Here is an 18296-nt window from a genome sequence, read left to right as displayed (position 1 = left end):
CGTCAGAGCTAAGGTGGGCAAGGTTCGAAATGATTCGAAACACTTCGGTAATAGTACTTGTTGTTCTACCCGTCAGCTTTGTGGCTCGGGGATATTTATCCCAAGGTTCAGAGGTCGTTGTTGCTGCCCAGAACAGTCTGTGGTCTTTAGTTCAGACTAGACTAGGTAGACGTTGATCGTTGAGCATATGCTAGGTTGGAAGAAGAAGTTATATCCATCTTCAACGCCTTTTTGAAACTATTGAGCACATACCCACCCAAGCTTGCAGGTATCCACTGAGTGACGATCGACGTATCAGGGATTATTTATTATGGAAGAACCCCTAGAGCAGATATTGGTGAATTTTTAGGCCGTATGGTTGATCATGCTCTAGATAAGGTCTATGATCTGGTAATGTTCACTTTCTAAGGAGTTCAAACAAGTTCTATCCTCAAGAAGACCACGGCTGTATAGAATGAATGCACGGGCCACCTGAGGCACTGAAATTATTGTGCGCGGGCGGTGAAAAAGCCGAGCGGAGAACGCCAAGATTTCCTCACCCCCAAATTTTTCGTAGCGGCTATTTTCTCGCTATCCATACGCAGTCTGGCTTTCACAACGAGAGCATGGACGATATCGAGGTATGTAACAGTGCCTTGGATCTCTCAAGTCGATACTGACTGGAATCAGGAGCGGCTGCGCAGCCATGCGCAATCATTCGACGGTCTGCTTTCCTTGATCCCCGCCAAATACTACTATGGCGACGACAACAGTGTACGTGCGCTCCTCAGCTCTGCCTGACCGACCCTTCTCTTCATTCTGGCCTTTTCTGCTTTCTTGCGTATCCCCATTTTGAAATTTCAGGTCTAATTACCCTCTGGCCATGCAGGATCAATGGCAACGGAAAAAACAGACCAAAGAGCAAGCCCGCGAGGCTAAGCGTGCAAAGCTGGACCCCGAGTCTGGCAAGACCGCCAAAGAAGTGATGGATGAGAATGCTCGCAAGCGCAAGCGAGAGGACGGTACCCTTGAGTCCGATTCGTCCGACGGAGAACTCGGCTCGGAAAATCCCAGAGAGGGACTGACCCGAGGCGAGAAGACCAAGAAGCAAAAGCAACAAGACGAGGAAAAGTCGGATGCCGCCACCAAGAACAAGAAGTCGGAGGAAGCGGAGGCTCGCAAAAAATTGAAGGAAGAGAAGAAGGAGAAGAAAAAGCTCGCCCAAAAGGAAAAGAAGAAGGCCAAGGACACCGCCAGGAAGGACAAGACTCAAAATGAGAAGCAGACGGAGACCGTTGCCGAGACTTCTGAGAAGCCTGCTCCCAAGGCGAACGGCACTGCTGCTGAACCTAAAGAAGATTCTGACGACGAGGACGATGACGATGTCGAAGGCGTTCCCGAGGAAGGATTCTCCGTCGAATTCCACGACCAGCCCGAAGACCCCTCCTCCGCCTCTTCCACTCGTAACTCTCCTGATGCTTCGAATCCTCAGTCAGGCAGCTCCTCCATATCCTCCATTGTCCCTCCCTCCGCCACAGATGCCAAGTCCTCCGAGCCCAAAGCTCTCAAGGCCACGCCAGAAGATCTCAAGCAGCGCCTGCAAAAGCGTCTTGATGAACTTCGTGCGAAACGTCAGGCTGATGGCCTTAACGGCAAGCCTGCGCGTAACCGCCAAGAGTTGATCGAAGCTCGTCGGCAAAAAGCCGAGCAACGGAAAACACACAAGAAGGAGTTGCGCCAAAAGGCCAAGGACGAGGAGCAGCGTGAGAAGGATGAAGCCATGACCCGCCGCTTCTCCCCCGGCGGCTCGGGATCTCTCCTGGCCTCGCCTCGCTCCCCTGCCGAGTCGGTTGGTTCTTCCAGCAACAACTTCTCTTTCGGCCGTGTTGTCTTTGCCGATGGTCAGCACACTGATGCCAGCCTTTCAAGTGTCCGTGACGCACCGCAGAAGCACGGCGCCACCGATGCTGCTGCCCAGCTCAAGATTGTCGAGGCCAAGAAGGCCCGTCTCGCCAGCATGGACCCCGAGAAGCGTGCCGAGCTCGAAGAGAAGGACCGCTGGTTGAACGCCAAGAAGCGTGCTCACGGTGAGCGCGTCCGTGACGACACCTCTCTTCTGAAGAAGGCCCTCAAGCGCAAGGAGACAGCGAAGAAGAAGTCCGAGCGTGAATGGAAGGACCGCCTTGACACCGTCTCTCGCATGAAGGACCAACGCGCAAACAAGCGTGAAGAGAACCTTCGCAAGCGTCGCGATGATAAGGGTAACAAGGGCAACAAGAGCAAGAAGCCTTCAGGAGGTGGCAAGAAAAAGGCGGCCAGACCTGGCTTTGAGGGAAGCTTCAAGCCCAAGACTGGCGGCAAGAAGAAATAAAGACTTCACAGAGGCTGGCTTTCACCTTTTCTTTTATCTTACCTTACCTCTTGTCTCATCTCGTCTGCATATTCTCTTTTTCTCCGTGATCCATGCTTATATCCTTCTCCCACGAAGCTGGAACTCACCCACGACCCACAAAAAGAAAAGTGTTTTAAAGACATCGAACTGGGAAATATCCATCCGGGGATTCAGGTGTTTGGTGTTTGCGCTGTTTCAGCGGCATATGTCGTCTGTTATGTCTTGTATGTACGTCAGCATGGGTAGCGATCTATCTTCATTTTGTGAATAAAATATCATCCTGTTCCAAAGTGTTTCGTTCCAGGTTCCAGGTGTTTAGTAGAGCTAGATCTAAACTTGGAAGCCTGAAGGCGATGCCGAGGCCATTGAAACCGAGTCGTGCACAACCTTAGTCGAGAAAGAACTTGGCATGAACATCCATCCAAGCTCACAATTAATTCTTGTGTTATGTATGATGTTTTTTTTTTTTTAATTTTAATTTTGATTTAAGCTGTAATGAAACAGAAAACCTGCTAGATTCCAGACATAGGGAATATAAAAGACAAAGAAGCCGAGTCTCATCGAAACGAAAACTTTGGGAATCGACTAGTACAAAGTGATAACACAAGTTCGAGGGGGGTTTATGTACAATATGTGTTGGGGCGAGGGCATCATAAGCCCTTTCTAGATTTTCGTGCAACCCGTAGGCGCACTTGGTATAGGCCCGTGTCTCCTCACGAGGCCAAATCCTTAATTCGCTTCTCCATGCACCACCGAAGTAAGAATGAGCGTTTATCGGTAAGGAGCATCGGCGCGGGCAGCCGCGGCAATTTCGGGCTCCCACTTGTCGCCGTTGGCGAGCAGCTTCTCCTTGTTGTAAAGGAGCTCCTCGCGGGTCTCGGTGGCGTACTCGGCGTTGGAGGCTGTGAGAAGAAATAAGGTTAGCTTCCAGCCCATGTCCCACACAATTGATCTTAGAAACTCACTCTCGACGATAGCATCCACGGGACAGCTCTCCTGACAGTAACCGCAGTAAATGCACTTGGTCATGTCGATATCGTAACGGGTCGTCCGGCGGCTTCCGTCCACACGCTCTTCCGCCTCGATGGTGATAGCCTGGGCCGGGCAGATGGCCTCGCAGAGCTTGCAGGCAATGCAACGCTCCTCGCCGGTGGGATAGCGACGCAGAGCGTGCTCACCGCGGAAACGGGGAGAGATGGGACCCTTCTCGAAGGGGTAGAAGATTGTGTACCTGTAGCAAGGAGAGATGTTGGGTTAGATCATCTGCAGCCAATTGAGGTCGAGTCGTTGTGATGTCCATGTCGACAGCCAGGTGGACTTACGGTGGGCGGAAGTACTGCTCCAGCACGACGTACATGCCGCGGAACAGCTCGGCCATGAGGAAGTACTTGGAGGCCTTGTCGATGGAGGACTCGGAGCCTTGGTCCCAGCGCTTGGGCGCGGGCAGACGGAAGCTGGGATGAGGGGGTCCCGCTGGGGTGGCTGCGCGGGACGCAGAGAGAGAGAAGTTTGCCAATGAGCCGATGGGCATGAAGGGGGAGCGGCGGTTGGCGACCAGCCGCGCGACCGATCTGGCGGTAGCCATGGTTGGGAGAGGAGATGGAAGAGAAGAGAGGAAGGGTGGAAGAGGAGACAATTGACAGAGTAGGAGGAGGTCGCTAACGTGAAGTTGAGTGGTTTGCAGTTTCTGGCTTAGGTCATTCCCTTCTGTCGGGATCTGATTGGCTGCCGGGCAGGATTTTGCGTAGGAGCATCAACTTCCCGTCCTTCTTCCTCTTCTCCCTCTTCCCCCATCTCTTTTTGAAGCCACCTTCTTTCCTCCCATACCTCCCGTTTTTATTCTCTCTTTGAGAGTAGCCGTCGCGCTTTCGATCTTCGATTTCAATATGTTCCGCTCCGCCATCGCCCGCTCCTTGAGGGCTTCCGCCCCCCGTGTCGCCGTCAAGACTCCGGCTTCCTTCCAGATCCGCAGCTCCCCCATTGCTGCTCGCGTCCCTCAATTCACTCCTGTCTTCGTCTCTCAGTCCATTCGTGCCTACTCCGCGCCTGCCGGTCTGAACAAGGAGGAGGTTGAGGGCCGGATAGTCAACCTGCTCAAGAACTTCGACAAGGTGCGTCAGGCTGTTATCCGGACATTTTCTACCATCATCAGTTTCCCACATACGATTGAAACTTCTCTAACACTATTCATGTAGGTTTCCGACGCCAGCAAGGTTAGTTTTCGATGACGCGACAATACCCGCCGGTCCTCGGCTGTTAGCTCTGAGCTTTCGATGGGGCCATCAACCCAATTTCTATTGTTAACACATGTCGACCATTAGATCAACGGCGCCTCTCACTTCTCGAACGACCTCGGTCTTGACAGCTTGGACACCGTCGAGGTGGTGATGGCCATTGAGGAGGTATGCGCCCCAATCCTTTTCCTCGGGAAAAGATAACCGCAGAGCAAAATCTTACAATTTCGCCCACAGGAGTTCAGCCTTGAGATCCCCGACAAGGAGGCCGACCAGATCCACAGTGGTAAGTTTGAAGCGCGTTTGCGTGAAGGTTCTTCACTGGACTGCAGCTAATGTGTATTGTGCGAACAGTTGAGAAGGCTGTCGAGTACATCCTGGCTCAGCCCGATGGTATGTTTACACTTCCTGCAATCAATACGACCTAGACACTAACTCGAGTGCAGCTCACTAAATATCTTAATCGAAAATCCCGGAGACCGGTTGGTTGGGAGTTGGATAGAAAAGGTTCGGGATATTGGCGTCAGCCACGGAGTTCGCTCGAGAACGTGTATCGCCGTGGCCTCGGGCGCTGCTCTGTATGCTGAAATCCATGCCAGTGGTTTTATTTCCTCTTGATCCCTCTATATCGTGTATATCATCTTGAATGCAGTTTTGAAGCAGAACGTGGATAGCGGACTACCGCTGTTTCTCCTCTCTACATTTGTTATCTGTCGATATCCATCTTTTCGAGACTCATTCGGTCTACAGTGACCGGGACTTGTTTCGATACTGTAGGCATCTGCAATGGGTGCAATGGCTAGAAGTAATCAGGATGACAGAGTTGAGGCTCGTGGGGGCGGCCAGCATCTAAGCAGCGATCAAAGGCAAAACCGTACGCGGGTTGATGCAGGAAAATGCAATATAACGGCAGACAATTAAATTAGTTCAAATGCTGGGATCAGAGATAATCTTCGTTGGGAAGTATACGTGGACTGGACAGATTCAATCATCTTGGTTGCGGGCGCACAGCAAAACAGCCACCTCGCCAGGCGGAACTAACTTCGACCCGACCATTCCCTAGGACCTCATCCGTCTTTTTCACTCCTCTTCGTGGAAGAAGTCTTGAATTGATAGATTAACTTATCTCGTCAATCCACTCGGTCCCTGGTTTCCCCTGACGCCGAGTCCCACTTCAGAAAGCGGCAACGGTAGCGGGAGACTTTCGGTCTACGCGGTCACCTTTCACCAACCAACACGGACAATTAATGCCCCTTGCGACCGGCACGCAGATCGGCTTTGACTAAAGAGATATTCCCGGTCTCTAAGCCTCCTACTCTCTCACCTTCTCTCCTACCCCACCGCTACCTTTATCCTCATGGCCTCAGCCGGGGGCTTGACACGCCGACGAGGCGGCGGTCGAGCTACTGGCCCAGAAGAACAAGATGACAGCCGAGTCTCGTCGCCTGTCTCGAGAAACAACTCCGCCATGGACAATCGTGGTCCGGAGACCTCGTTCACCGCTGGAGAGAACGGCCACAAGATCGCATTCGACCCCCGCGACCTCAGTGAAACCGAAGAGCGGAGCAAGCAACCCAAGCTCACCTTGATGGAAGAGGTACTGTTGTTGGGATTGAAGGATAAGCAGGTGAGTTGCAGAGGATGAAGAGGGCATGGCTAGACTGCCTATGGGGTGTCTGTACTCCGACCAGACTCGAGTGGCTGACATTTTGGGAATCTTCGCAGGGCTACCTGTCCTTCTGGAATGAGAACATTTCCTACGCCCTGCGCGGGTGTATCGTTATCGAACTTGCGCTCCGCGGTCGCATTAGTATGCAGAAGGATTCCTCGCGACGACGCTTTCCCCTGGCCGACCGCGTGATCGAAGTCATCGACGACACATTGACCGGGGAAGTCTTGCTGGACGAGGCGCTAAAGATGATGAAATCGAGCGAGAAGATGAGCGTGAACTCCTGGATTGATTTGATGAGCGGTACGGCTACCCCCCAGTGATCAGGAATGGATATTGTGTGACCCAGGCTGACCCGTGTCTTTCACTCTACAGGCGAGACATGGAATTTGATGAAAATCGGATACCAATTGAAACAAGTGCGTGAGCGACTGGCCAAAGGTCTGGTGGACAAGGGTATCCTGCGAACCGAAAAACGAAACTTCCTCCTCTTCGATATGGCAACTCACCCTGTCGCCGACGGCGGCGCCAAGGACGACCTGCACCGTCGCGTGCGTAACATCTGCAGCAACCGCACCGTGATCATCCCTCCCAGCCCGTGGCTTCCCGAAGACTCCGAATTCCGCTACCTACGCACCGTGACGATGGTCTGCGCTGCATATGCGGCGAACGTATTGGAGAATGCGCTAGTCACGATGAGCCACGAAGCCCGTGAGAGAGCATTTGCTCAGGTGGATGAGCTACTGGCAGAGTACTCGCAATATCCGTTTGCTCGGCGGGCAGGTGGGTCACAGGCGATTGGAGCCAACCTGGCCCAGGCCATCAATGACGAGGCCAACAAGAACAAGGACCGAGAGCTCCAGTTGGAGGTATGTCCTTTCATCTTATCTACAACTTGGAACGCTTACTGACTATCTGACTAGATTGTCGCCGCATGCTTGAGCGTTTTCACCAGACTTGATTCTTTACTTTAAGCGGATGTACCGTGTTGATTCTAATACATTGTCCTTTTTCTGCTTCTCCTCCACCTTCCTTTCTCTACTTCCGTTTTGCTCTTGCTCTGAAGGAGCATGAAGAACTCGATTTGATATCTGTTCACTCATGTAGTTTGTCATCATGTGGGTTGGGAACTTATTGGGCAGAGCGTCTTTGATATTGCACTCGCGTCAAAATCCATTCTTGTACGGGGATATCTTATGCCATTACCTTTCGTGCTTCGAGGTTTTCTTTTTCTTTTCTCTTTTCTCTTTTCTCTCTACTGCTTACTCGCTGATTATGCGAATGGGGAAACCTCGCAAGGTTTCCCATCTTTGAAATGATGGCTTCGTACGCGGGTGCCTCTGCTGCCTTTCTGGCTGATCTGAATCAATGTCATTTTCGGGGAATGGGCTGAGCAAAAACTTATCAGTGGTTACAGAGATAAATGACATTTTCAATTCAGTAATCTACAATACCAATTGGTCCCAACATATGGTTTCTAGAACGACGCAATCGGCACCTACATGGAAGACACTCCCTCGGCACTCAACGTCTCTCGGCACCATCGCCTGTGGACTCGATCAAACTACCAGTAGCATACTCGCGATATGCATATCGGCTCTATTCTGTCATGGATAAGAGTGATTACACTCGTTCTACGATTTGTGGCAATGCTGACCTAAGTACAGCCATACGTCAACATTAGGGCATCACCGTGATCTATACATAATGGCGATGGCAAGTTCATTTCATCTTTTTCAACTGCATACATTCTCCAGATAGGAAGAAAGGGCCAATTCAATTCATCTCAGCATGGCTGTCCAATTAGGATCTTCGTTGTCAGCTATGTCTGATCCAACGAGTCACGCAATGAACAGGGCGGACTTATATACCAGAACCGATTCCTCGTCAAGTGTCCCCCCGGATCAACCACCGACGGCCAAAACGCCAGCGATTAGGTCCCCTTCAATCAAGTCTCCTGTAGTCAAGTCACAGAGAAGCAAATCAAGAAAGCCAGGGAAGCCACGGTCCACAACAATGAATGAACAAACATTCGTTCCGGTATCAATGCGAGCGCTATATTACCATGTGGCTCCGATTTCCAACTCGCCCACAGGAGAAGTATCACCAGATGATACAAGCAGAGCCGGGTCCGGGACTTCAAACATAAGCCCCAGGGCCAAAGCTTCAGAAGCAGAGCCCATATCAATCCTGACCTTGGATACTGAGTTCCAGACACCGCGTCCGTCACCGCAGCAATACCTACTGAAAATCCGAACAGCAGCATTCTGCCAGGACGAGCTTCGTCTAGCCAATGACCTGAACCCGCACACGACGGCGCCAAAGATCCCTCTCCATAGTATTTGCGGCACAGTCATCACTACACCAACAGTAGATCACAATTCTGTGAATGGCCCGCGCTTCAAGATCGGCGACCAGGTCTTCGGTGTCCTGAGCTACACCCGCGATGGTGGCGCAGCAGACTATGCCATCGCCATAGAGAATGAGCTAGCCCTAAAGCCCCGCAACATCAGCACCTACGAAGCAGCAGCCATTGCCCTCCCCGCCCTCACAGCATGGCAGGCCCTATTCCACTACGGCGGCTTAGACCCCGGCGCACCACCGAATGAGAGCAGATTTATCAATTCCAATGGTAACAACAACCAACAAAACAATCCCGAACCCTGGAACGCAAACGAAGCCGCAATGGGAATGGCAGCCGCAAGTGGCAGCACAGCCGGCAGCGGCAACAGCAACAGCAGCACCAACGGTCGAAACGCCTTCCGAAACTCGATAGCCAGCATCAACGAGCACCTGAACAAACGCGGCTTCTCAAACTCAAATGGTAGCAGTAGTCCCCTGGGACTCCGCAATTCAATCACCCAGCTTCACGGACTCTTCAGCGGCAACCGCAATGGGAAGGACAATACAAGTATTGCCGATGGTATTGAACCGCGAAAAGGGAGCCTACTCGCAACAGAACGTGGCGGATTCATTAGCCGGAGCAGCTCTCTCTTTTCAGGAAAGAAAGCCGGTCCTGCCCGTGTACTCGTCACGAACGCGCGCGATAGCGAGGTAGGTCGTCTCGCCGTACAAATGCTTCGATCAGACAAGCTCTTCCCGGGTATACGGCCATGGGTCTGTGTGACATGTTCACCGGCTGAAGAACGGATCGTCCGCGGATGTTGGGATGTCGACGGGGTCATTGTGATCCCGCACCTCCCGGCTGAGAATGAATGTGCCATCGGGCCTGAATTCCGTCGAATGAAGTGGGACCCTGTTGATATTGTGCTTGATTGTACGGGTGGTGAGGTGTTTCGACAGGCTCATTGTGTTGCCAAGGATCATGGGGCTGTTCTCACGGCTGTTGATGCGGGTCCGGCGCGGGAGGGCGAGGGTGGTGATGAACAGGATTTGCTGGGGAGGAGGAAGAGGGGGTTGAAGAGTAGGTTTGTGCCTGTGAATCCGGATTCTAAGGCTTTGGAGAAGATTGTGGAGCTTGTAGAGGAGAACAGGGTTCGGGGGAGGGAGGAGCAGGTTGTCGATTTGGTTAATGCGGCGAAATTGCTTGAGGCCGGGGCTGCGGGTCTTGCTGGGAGTCGACGGGGTGGGATGGCTGTTGTGAGGGTTAATCCTTAAAACACTAGTTAATCAATTGGGAAGAGAGGGGGGTGAGTGGAAAGTGGGAGTATAAATTGTATAATGTGCAAAAATTGTTGGTACTATGTTCACGAATGTTCACGAGTAGAAAAAAACTATGGACTAGTAAATAGTTTGGATATTAAAGTGCCTGGTCTTCCATGCCCAATCCATCGACAAAGGCATAGAGCTCCTGGGTGTCCTCAAAGACAGTCCAAGCTTCGGGGGGTATATCCTTAAATGCCGCTTCAAACCTCTCGGGTTTGTTCTTCTCCTCCATGTGAGATACATCTGTCACCTTCCGAATAATGATGGCATGGATCCACCCGGGGTATCGATGATACATCTCTGCGTATGCCTCAGGATCCTTCTGAGTAGAATCGCCGATGCACAGAACTCGACGACGTGGGAACCAGCTTTGAATCTTTTCCATCCGGTCTACCTTGTACTCTTGCGTCTTCTCCGTGAAAGACTTAATGAGCCCGCTAATATCCATCCAGGAGTAGTCGCGCAGTACGATTGTGCCAGGGCAGTAGTACTCATGGAGGAACTGGTGCAGGAATGGATAGAGGTTGTAGGGGGATGCCGAAAGATAGAACCAGGTTGGGTCTAACTCAAAATGTATATGACGATAGAACTCTGGCATGTCTTTGATCGGCACAGGTTCCTCGGCGAAGGTGGTACGAAGAATGCCGGTGGGCTCCATCGTCATGGTGCGCTTGATCGTGTCGTCAATGTCCGAGACAACAAGCCAGCCTTCTGGTGCGGCGAAGCGTGTTTCTCCTGTTGCCGCGGGCTGGTCGTTGAAGCTATGAGCTGACGAACGTATGACGGCGCCATCGTGGACATCAGATCCACCCAGGTCAACAATCTGGCTGATGATGCCGTTGCGGTCAGAAGGTCCCAGGGAGTGGGACTGGGCTAATCCATCAACCTTCATGTCGATTCTGGCGGTGCAAGAAAGAGAGACATGGTCGAGAAATGGCTGTACGCGCTTTTCAATTATCGCATGCGCCATGGTGGCGCCATGGTCATCGAGGCCGACCTCCCCATCCAGGCCAATATAATCGGCGATCGCAGCGACCCATTTACCGACATCTTTACGGCCCTCGGTCTGGAAAATACATGCGACAACTTCGGCTTTCCATGACTGCTGCCCATTGCCGTCTGAATCATCGTTGATCGATAGATAGGCCGTGTTGTCCAACAGCCAGACGGTATTCTTGCTTGGGTCTGCCGCATGAGGCAGTGGGTTCTTGGAGGCTAGAATAGACGAGAAGAAGTTCAAGAAACCTGAGCCACGCCTCTCTGGTACAGATGGCCGTTGAGCTGGTTCTGCCATTTCATTGTCACCCTTTTTTCAGGGGATGCAGAGCTGTTGGCCGGTGGATGCGCCATAGCGGAACCGGTCCAGATTTGGAAAACTGTTTACTGTCTTCGACCCGACTTCTGATGAGGAGGAGAATTCGGACCTATCAAGTCGAGGAAGGAGCTTTGAAGATCGATGAGTAATATTTCCCCGCCAGCGTTACCATATGCCCGAAGAAAGTTTGCAGCAATTCATCAGGGGAAGCGACGGTGATCATATAAGGCGGGACGATCGCCTTTAGCGTCACCTACACGGCCCACCTGGTCGAATGCGCATTTCGCCCAACGTCACCCACTAGAACAGTGAATATTGAACGAGGGGGGGCACAGCCTGCGGGTGATGCCATCATTAGATGAAGTCAGGCGAACCGAGCTGAGGCTCAACCCGTGCCCGCGTCATGGCGTCATGGCGCTTGTGCCCTGCATGAGCTAAGGCTGTATGAATGACACGGAATAGGCAATAGACATGCGCCTTGCCCTGTAAATCAGTCTTTCTACGTAAATATCCGACTTGTCCCTGATGGATATGGGTCAACGACTCAGAGCGTAAAGGGGGTGTATATGTAGCGGTAACCCCACACGTGCATGTTCTGGCAGGTGTCGATTAGGCATTCACGGGTCTTACACGTCTGCCACCTTGGAGCGCTAACAACATGAAAAGTGATAATCTTTTAACATAGAAGCCACGATGTATGATCCTCCTAATTTATTGGCGCAGCATTCGAAATGTCCTCGTGAGGCCCAGAGACTGGCACGTGATGCTCCATAGATATAAAGACCCGATCACGTTCATCACTTTCCACCTCTTGAATCTTCAAATGAAGTAAGTTTGGAGTATTTACGAGTTAGTTCCGAGGTTGATCTCGGTGACTTCCTTTATTACGGGAGTCCTCATTGGCAAGGCCTTGATACACCACTATGAAGGGATTGTGATCAGGTGCACAGGGAGGGAAACCAGTCCTTGATAAGAGTTCTCCTTTACTGAGTGACGCTATTCAAAAGGGCCGATTCGTTTTGAATCATTTATGTGAAGAGTGTCAGTATATGGATTTTTACCTTGCTTTAGCTCAACCCTATCCAATCCAGGCCACGAGTGCGCCCGTCCTTACATCCGTAGCCTTGAAGGAGCCTCGCCGTTTTTAATGCAGGGTAATTTGAGACCTATCCCTTTTTGGACGACTATATATACACCATGAAAGCAGGTACTCAGCCTGTATCTCTTTGAGATAAAATAATTGATTTTTCTGATCTGTGTATCTCAACCCTACGATACTCCAATGCCTCCGAATATTTACCCTCTACAATCCGAGTATCCAAGCGATCTCTCTCTCTTACAATCCAAATACTTCCATCCTTCTTGGCGAAAACCGGCTCCCGGGCCACGACGCAGGCAGAAGCCCGTGCTTCCCAGTTACAATGATCCGAACCCACTGGTCCTCCAATCCACTGCCCACTCGTTGACACACGCACGTCCAACCCGTTGTGAATTGGACTGTCCACGATGCCAGAGGCAAAAATCCAGATGCCACTCAGTATGCGATAGACAACAATTACGTGGAGGGGCAAGAAGCCTTTGAATAGAAGGTTCACTTGACAAAAATCACCATTCTCAAGTACTTTTAAGAAAAGATGCCCAGGCAGAACCACGCGGTTTGGGGCTGCGTATACTTCACTTAAAGGACCAGGCAAATCTGCGCTCCAAGTGCTATCATGAAGATGCCCAATTTGCTCTGGACTTCTCCAAATCACCCATATTGGCTTCATGGGTGATACTGAATAGCGGTTTGCTATGGAGCTCTTCAAGCTTGAAATGTCTCTACGTCCTGGCGGGCCCAGGCTATGTCATCCCAAGTGGGTGCTATCATGGATGAGAACTCCTCTGCAGCCCAAAGCAGGTCCTGATTTATCAGGGACCAGCTGTGTTTAATCATGAGGTCATTAATCTTAATAATGCATGAGTTCATATATGCCAAGTCGTAAAACATTTTTTTGAAATACAGCGAATCCGTTTCGATTGCCATTCCAGACATCACATCACATTCACCATCTTTTCGGAGCAGAGATCTCCGTCCTCGAGAATGAAGCAGTCACAGCCTCCTGTCCCCGTCGCCGCTGGACATCCTTGATACCGGTACGGTCCGTCACCGTAGTCGCGTTGATAATGTTGTCAAAGTCCTCGTCCTCGCTTCCAGCCGACCCAGACTCGGCATCCGAGTCAACATATGTAGGCTCCGGTCTTTCGATCTTCTCGGGCTGTTGCTTTTCTTCGACCGATGGATTTTGGAAAGCCTTGGAGTTAAGAATCTTCTGCCGAATCTCTGCCATCTGGTCCTCATCCTCCGAGTCATCGGAGATCGCGAATGGGTCTCTGTCGACTTCATCTTCTTCGTCCTCCTCGCTATCTTCTTCTCCGGATTCATCATCTTCGTCATCGTCCTCGTCATCGGAGCCTTTCTTGGCGGGCAAACGGTTGGTGTTTCCAGTCGTCCAGATATCATTAGTTCCCTCGGCGCGGCTGTCTTCATACTCTTGTTCGATCTTGGCGAGCCACTCCTCCTCTGTCCTCTTCACATCCTCTTCTGTCGCACAGGCGGCGTACCGCTGAAGAAGTTCGGAGTTGATCTCGAGGAATGCTTCTCCATATCTGAAGTTCTTGAGGACTTCCCGTGCCCATTCTTCGTGTCCGCAGATACAGAAGCAGGCGGCCAGGGCTTCGACACAGTTCAATCGCCATGGCTTGCCGTAGTTAACCGTATTAGCCGCAATGAGGTAAGGCACTGTAGATATGTGAACGTCAGTCAGAAGTCCATGCGAATTAGTCCTTCACACTAAGCACATACGCAGTCGTTCGCATTTGCCGCCAATCCGCGACCAAGGTACTTCCTTGACTCGGACCCAGGAGCACTCCACCACTGCGGCGCCATATTGTTCCATAAGTTCCTTGTCGGCGGGAGAGACGACTTTCTTCGCATTAGGTCTGAGTTGATCTTTTAGTAAAATGAATGCGACAAATGAAGGATTTGCATACGAGACGATAACGCCTGGGAATCGCTGGCCGATATGTAGCTCTCGCATTAAACCCAGCCTCATCAAACGCTTTCCCGAACATCTCTTGGGATCACAGTGTCCCATGTCCCAGCAGGCAGCCTTGAAGGCCGGCCGCGGCGAGCTTGCAGCATCTTCGTCGTCACCGCGGGGCACCGGTCGCGGGCGGGGGGCGGAGAACTTCTTTCCTCCTCGAGAGAAATTGTCTTTCTTGTGACGGACCATAGCGTCTGTATACAATTACAGACACCTGGACTTGAATGGTGAGGCTGGAAGATTAAAGAGGGGGAAAAAAAAAAAGGTGGCCAAGCACACGTGCGGGACTCCGCTCTCCAAAAGGAAGTGAACACTTGGGGCGGTGCCTCCTCTTCCGCGAACATCGAACCCCAAACAACCCCACTCCCCTTTCTTCTATATCGCAACTTCATCCCCCCCTTTCCTTCAACCGCCATCCTGGAGGCTGCTTCCGCACGCATGGCGGCTAGGGACCGCTTCGGTACCTATGCTGAGCCGGGACTATCACCGCTGCAGCGGGCCATCCGTGAGCTTGCCCCCTCATTAAGCTTCCAGATATTGTTTGCTGACTTCTCTTGCCCTTAGGAAATGCATGCGATCCCCAGAACTACGAACCGAACCTGGCCTTGAACCTCGAAGTCGCGGACCTAATCAACTCCAAGAAAGGCAATGCGTGAGTCGGACTGCCGAGACACCCCGCGCGCAATTCTAACAATCTGTCCTCGTAGTCCTCGAGAAGCAGCCGTCGAGATCGTCCATCTGATCAATTCTCGTAACCAGAATGTCGCGTTATTGGCGTTGGCGGTATGTTTATGCAATCGCAGATGACAGCCTGGCGCGGGGATAACTGACCACCCTGAATATAGCTCCTCGACATTTGCGTCAAGAATTGCGGATACCCCTTCCAACTTCAAATCAGCACCAAAGAATTTCTGAATGAATTGGTTCGTCGTTTCCCCGAGCGGCCGCCCATGCGAGCTTCGCGAGTCCAGCACCGCATTTTGGAGTCGATCGAAGAGTGGCGGCAGACCATTTGCCAAACATCGCGCTATAAGGAGGATCTGGGATACATTCGTGATATGCACCGATTGCTACTCTACAAGGGCTACGCGTTCCCGGAGGTCCGCCGTGAGGATGCGGCTGTTCTCAACCCCAGTGACGTAGGTTTTCGGGCCCAGGCATTGGTCTTCGCCAGATACTGACTATACCCTAGAACCTGCGCTCGGCAGAAGAAATGGAGGAGGAAGAGAAGGAGGCGCAGTCTGCAAAGCTGCAGGAGTTGATTCGAAGAGGCACTCCCGCTGATCTGCAGGAAGCCAACCGGCTCATGAAGGTTATGGCGGGCTTCGACAACCGACACAAGACCGACTACCGGGCAAAGGCGGCGGAAGAAGTGTCCAAAGTACAACAGAAAGCTAAGATTCTGGAGGAAATGTTGCAGAGTCAGCAGCCTGGCGCGGGCATGCCTGAAGGCGATGTCTTCGAGGAACTCGCTGCCGCCCTTCAAAGCGCCCACCCGAAGATTCAGAAGATGTGCGAGGAAGAGTCGGATGATCCTGAAGCTGTCCACAAACTACTCGAGATCAATGATAGCATACACCGCACCATTGAGCGGTACAAGCTTGTCAAGAAGGGCGACCTGGATGCGGCGTCTAGAATTCCCAAGGGTACATTGGGTACGACGACTGGAGTTTCCACGAATGCCAACAATGAGCTTTCGTTGATCGACTTCGACCCCGAGGAGCCGAGCCCCAACGGTAACGGTGAGGCATCGGCGCAAGGTGGAAATGCCTTGGAGGATGACTTGCTCGGGCTCTCTCTTGGCAACCAGGAACCTGCTTCTGGCGGCGGGATCTCGCTGGGCGGCTCTAGTAGTAAGTCCCCGCTGAACGAGCAAACAGCCCATGTCATTGCTAACACAACTTTAGTGGGCTTCCCTCCAGTCTCTTCAGGGCCGTCTCCGCTTGCGGCATCCCCTCAGCCTGCCCAACAGGCTGCCGCGGGATTCAAGCCCAATTACGATATCCTTGCATCCTTCAATACGTCTCGTCCTGCTTCTCAGTCTTCCACGCCCGTGCCGGGAGCATCGCCTCAGGCCCGCACCACGGCCACCCCGCCGCAGCCAGCGGATCCATTTGCATCACTGATGTCTGCTAGTCCCCGACCTGGAGGCAGTCCCTTCCAAGCCCAATCCGCAGCAGCCTCATCGTCCTTGTTGGACCTGATGGGCGACACGGCCACTCCGCAGCAGGCTGCTGGAAAGGCACCCGCCGCTGAGGATGACGATTGGAACTTTGCATCATCGCTCCCTCAAAGCAATGCCCTGCCCATGATGAACAAATTTCAGGTATTGAACTCGCAGTTGCGCGTTGACTTTGCCGCTCGTCGGGTGCAGACTGCATCCCGCCAAATCTATATTCAGGCCGTCTTTTCCAACATGACTAGCCAGTCGATCAGTGATTTACACTTCCAGGTTGCTGTAGAAAAGGTAATGTGACTCAGCCTACATACAGGAGCATAACTTGCTGACCAATCTCTAGTCATACACCCTGCAGCTCCGTCCACAATCAGGACGAGACATCGCTCCGCAGCAGCAGAACGGTGTGCATCAGGATATGGCCCTGGACGGCATTGACTTGGGCAAGGGCAACTCGGTGAAAATTCGGTTCAAGGTGTCCTACAAGCTTGGAGCCGAGGCCCGCGAGGAACAGGGCATGGTACCACCCCTGGGAATCGCCTAAGGGTCTTGCCTGAGGATTTGCGACAGCTTTGCGTGAACGCGCGAACATGCTTCTCTGCGGCTCGGTTCAAGTGAGACAATGCCAAGATAAGTGGCATGACATGCGTCTCCAGGCCCCGCCCCGTTTACCGGCCTGCCGAAAGGCCATTTTTGAGTTGAATGATTTGGCTACGAGTCAAGGGACCAGGTCCTTGGGACTCCGTAGTTTCTGATTCCCCTTTCAAGTCTACATGAAGACTCGCCTCCCTCTATGTTGTGCTTTGAAAACTTAGCGTTCCTTCTGTTTATAAAGATCTCATCGTGAACCTGAAACTGCATTGCTTCGATACATCGATTCATATCTGCAATCCAACTCGAATTCCATGTGCGAATGCCTCTGCCGATATCTGATTCCATTGCCAGATGAGCCGCATAAATTACTACTACTCTTAGGTTATTACCCTATTTGGCAATGGTAGTCGATCCGTCCGCCCGAACCGATGAGCTTAAGATCCATCAGCTCTATCAGGGCAACGTAACACCATAAAACGTGCACAAGGGACCGAACAGGCCCGAGCAGATCCCGCGGAACTGCGAACTTTGCAGGAACACTGTTGGTACATCATACCGTTACTAGCAGGGTATGGTGTCGATCACGCCGATCCGGCATCTATCGGGATCCTCCTTCGGCGGGGATTTCTCCTTCGGCAGGGAGATGGAAGATGGGAGAAAGGGACGAACTGGCGCAAGCCTGGTCGGAGCATCTCCGGGGCCTTGCACGTTATCCATCGTTGCAACTCTGGGCCACCTCCAACTATTTCCACTCAGGCCTTACTCAGGCTCCTGTGAACTTCCTGTTCTTGCAGAACTAAATCTGGCTCCGGTGGAGATGTGGCTGGTGCCGTTCAAAGTGCCACGGAAATGGTAGCGCCGATGAATCTCCGCAGGCGAGACCCGGGGTCGTTTGGAGTTCGGAGTGGCGTTGTTGGGGTATTGATGATGTAGATATAGATTTGATTCTTGTGACATCCATCATTAGGTTATGATATGTTCAAGCTTTTTTTTTTCGTTCAATTCCCGTTGGGATAGGAATAATCGTCGATGGAGAGGGTGATCTACCGAGGTTCTCCACTTAACGTAGTGTCAGCTCACTTAACTTTGACCGGGATTATTCTATAGAGTTCAAGCTTGCGAGCAAAGGTACCATTCGCACGTTCTTTCTGTAAATCCCCGGGGCTCGTACATGCCCAAAAGCAA

At 52.0% G+C, this 18296-nt stretch overlaps 8 protein-coding genes across 8 annotated transcripts; 5 read left to right on the top strand and 3 right to left on the bottom strand.

Annotated features, from left to right (window-relative positions):
- Nucleotides 1–605: 605 nt before the first annotated feature.
- N7443_002718 (putative 60S ribosome biogenesis protein Rrp14) lies at nt 606–2350 on the top strand (the record flags this gene model as incomplete). Its single annotated transcript, XM_056882774.1, has 3 exons — nt 606–620; nt 670–753; nt 869–2350. The coding sequence occupies 3 exons, from the start codon at nt 606–608 to the stop codon at nt 2348–2350; spliced, it is 1581 nt and encodes a 526-aa protein (XP_056744615.1).
- A 792-nt stretch (nt 2351–3142) lies between these two features.
- N7443_002717 (NuoI/complex I 23 kDa subunit family protein) lies at nt 3143–3956 on the bottom strand (the record flags this gene model as incomplete). The annotated part of the gene is made up of 3 exons (XM_056882773.1): nt 3143–3273; nt 3337–3602; nt 3694–3956. The coding sequence occupies 3 exons, from the start codon at nt 3954–3956 to the stop codon at nt 3143–3145; spliced, it is 660 nt and encodes a 219-aa protein (XP_056744614.1).
- A 301-nt stretch (nt 3957–4257) lies between these two features.
- On the top strand, nt 4258–5059 carry acpA (acyl carrier protein; the record flags this gene model as incomplete). Its single annotated transcript, XM_056882772.1, has 6 exons — nt 4258–4482; nt 4567–4584; nt 4693–4773; nt 4843–4891; nt 4960–4998; nt 5052–5059. The coding sequence occupies 6 exons, from the start codon at nt 4258–4260 to the stop codon at nt 5057–5059; spliced, it is 420 nt and encodes a 139-aa protein (XP_056744613.1).
- Nucleotides 5060–5962: 903 nt separating this feature from the next.
- N7443_002715 (GOLPH3/VPS74 family protein) lies at nt 5963–7248 on the top strand (the record flags this gene model as incomplete). The annotated part of the gene is made up of 4 exons (XM_056882771.1): nt 5963–6232; nt 6331–6577; nt 6650–7143; nt 7198–7248. The coding sequence occupies 4 exons, from the start codon at nt 5963–5965 to the stop codon at nt 7246–7248; spliced, it is 1062 nt and encodes a 353-aa protein (XP_056744612.1).
- Nucleotides 7249–8290: 1042 nt separating this feature from the next.
- Nucleotides 8291–9892, top strand: N7443_002714 (uncharacterized protein; the record flags this gene model as incomplete). The annotated part of the gene is made up of 1 exon (XM_056882770.1): nt 8291–9892. The coding sequence occupies one exon, from the start codon at nt 8291–8293 to the stop codon at nt 9890–9892; it is 1602 nt and encodes a 533-aa protein (XP_056744611.1).
- Nucleotides 9893–10034: 142 nt separating this feature from the next.
- On the bottom strand, nt 10035–11234 carry N7443_002713 (phosphatidate phosphatase App1 family protein; the record flags this gene model as incomplete). The annotated part of the gene is made up of 1 exon (XM_056882769.1): nt 10035–11234. One exon carries the CDS (start codon nt 11232–11234, stop codon nt 10035–10037), a length of 1200 nt encoding a protein of 399 aa, XP_056744610.1.
- Nucleotides 11235–13300: 2066 nt separating this feature from the next.
- On the bottom strand, nt 13301–14530 carry N7443_002712 (ribosome biogenesis TSR3 family protein; the record flags this gene model as incomplete). Its single annotated transcript, XM_056882768.1, has 2 exons — nt 13301–14037; nt 14101–14530. 2 exons carry the CDS (start codon nt 14528–14530, stop codon nt 13301–13303), a joined length of 1167 nt encoding a protein of 388 aa, XP_056744609.1.
- Nucleotides 14531–14779: 249 nt separating this feature from the next.
- N7443_002711 (VHS domain protein) lies at nt 14780–17061 on the top strand (the record flags this gene model as incomplete). The annotated part of the gene is made up of 7 exons (XM_056882767.1): nt 14780–14846; nt 14906–14993; nt 15049–15124; nt 15187–15480; nt 15534–16194; nt 16249–16808; nt 16861–17061. The coding sequence occupies 7 exons, from the start codon at nt 14780–14782 to the stop codon at nt 17059–17061; spliced, it is 1947 nt and encodes a 648-aa protein (XP_056744608.1).
- Between the last annotated feature and the right edge of the window lie 1235 nt (nt 17062–18296).

The sequence above is a fragment of the Penicillium atrosanguineum genome, assembly GCF_028827265.1.
Source record: "Penicillium atrosanguineum strain IBT 20685 chromosome Unknown utg000002l_segment0_segment0, whole genome shotgun sequence".
NCBI classification, from domain to species: domain Eukaryota; kingdom Fungi; phylum Ascomycota; class Eurotiomycetes; order Eurotiales; family Aspergillaceae; genus Penicillium; species Penicillium atrosanguineum.
The sequence above is the reverse complement of the archived record's forward strand: the minus strand, read 5'-3'. Positions and strand labels throughout refer to the sequence as shown.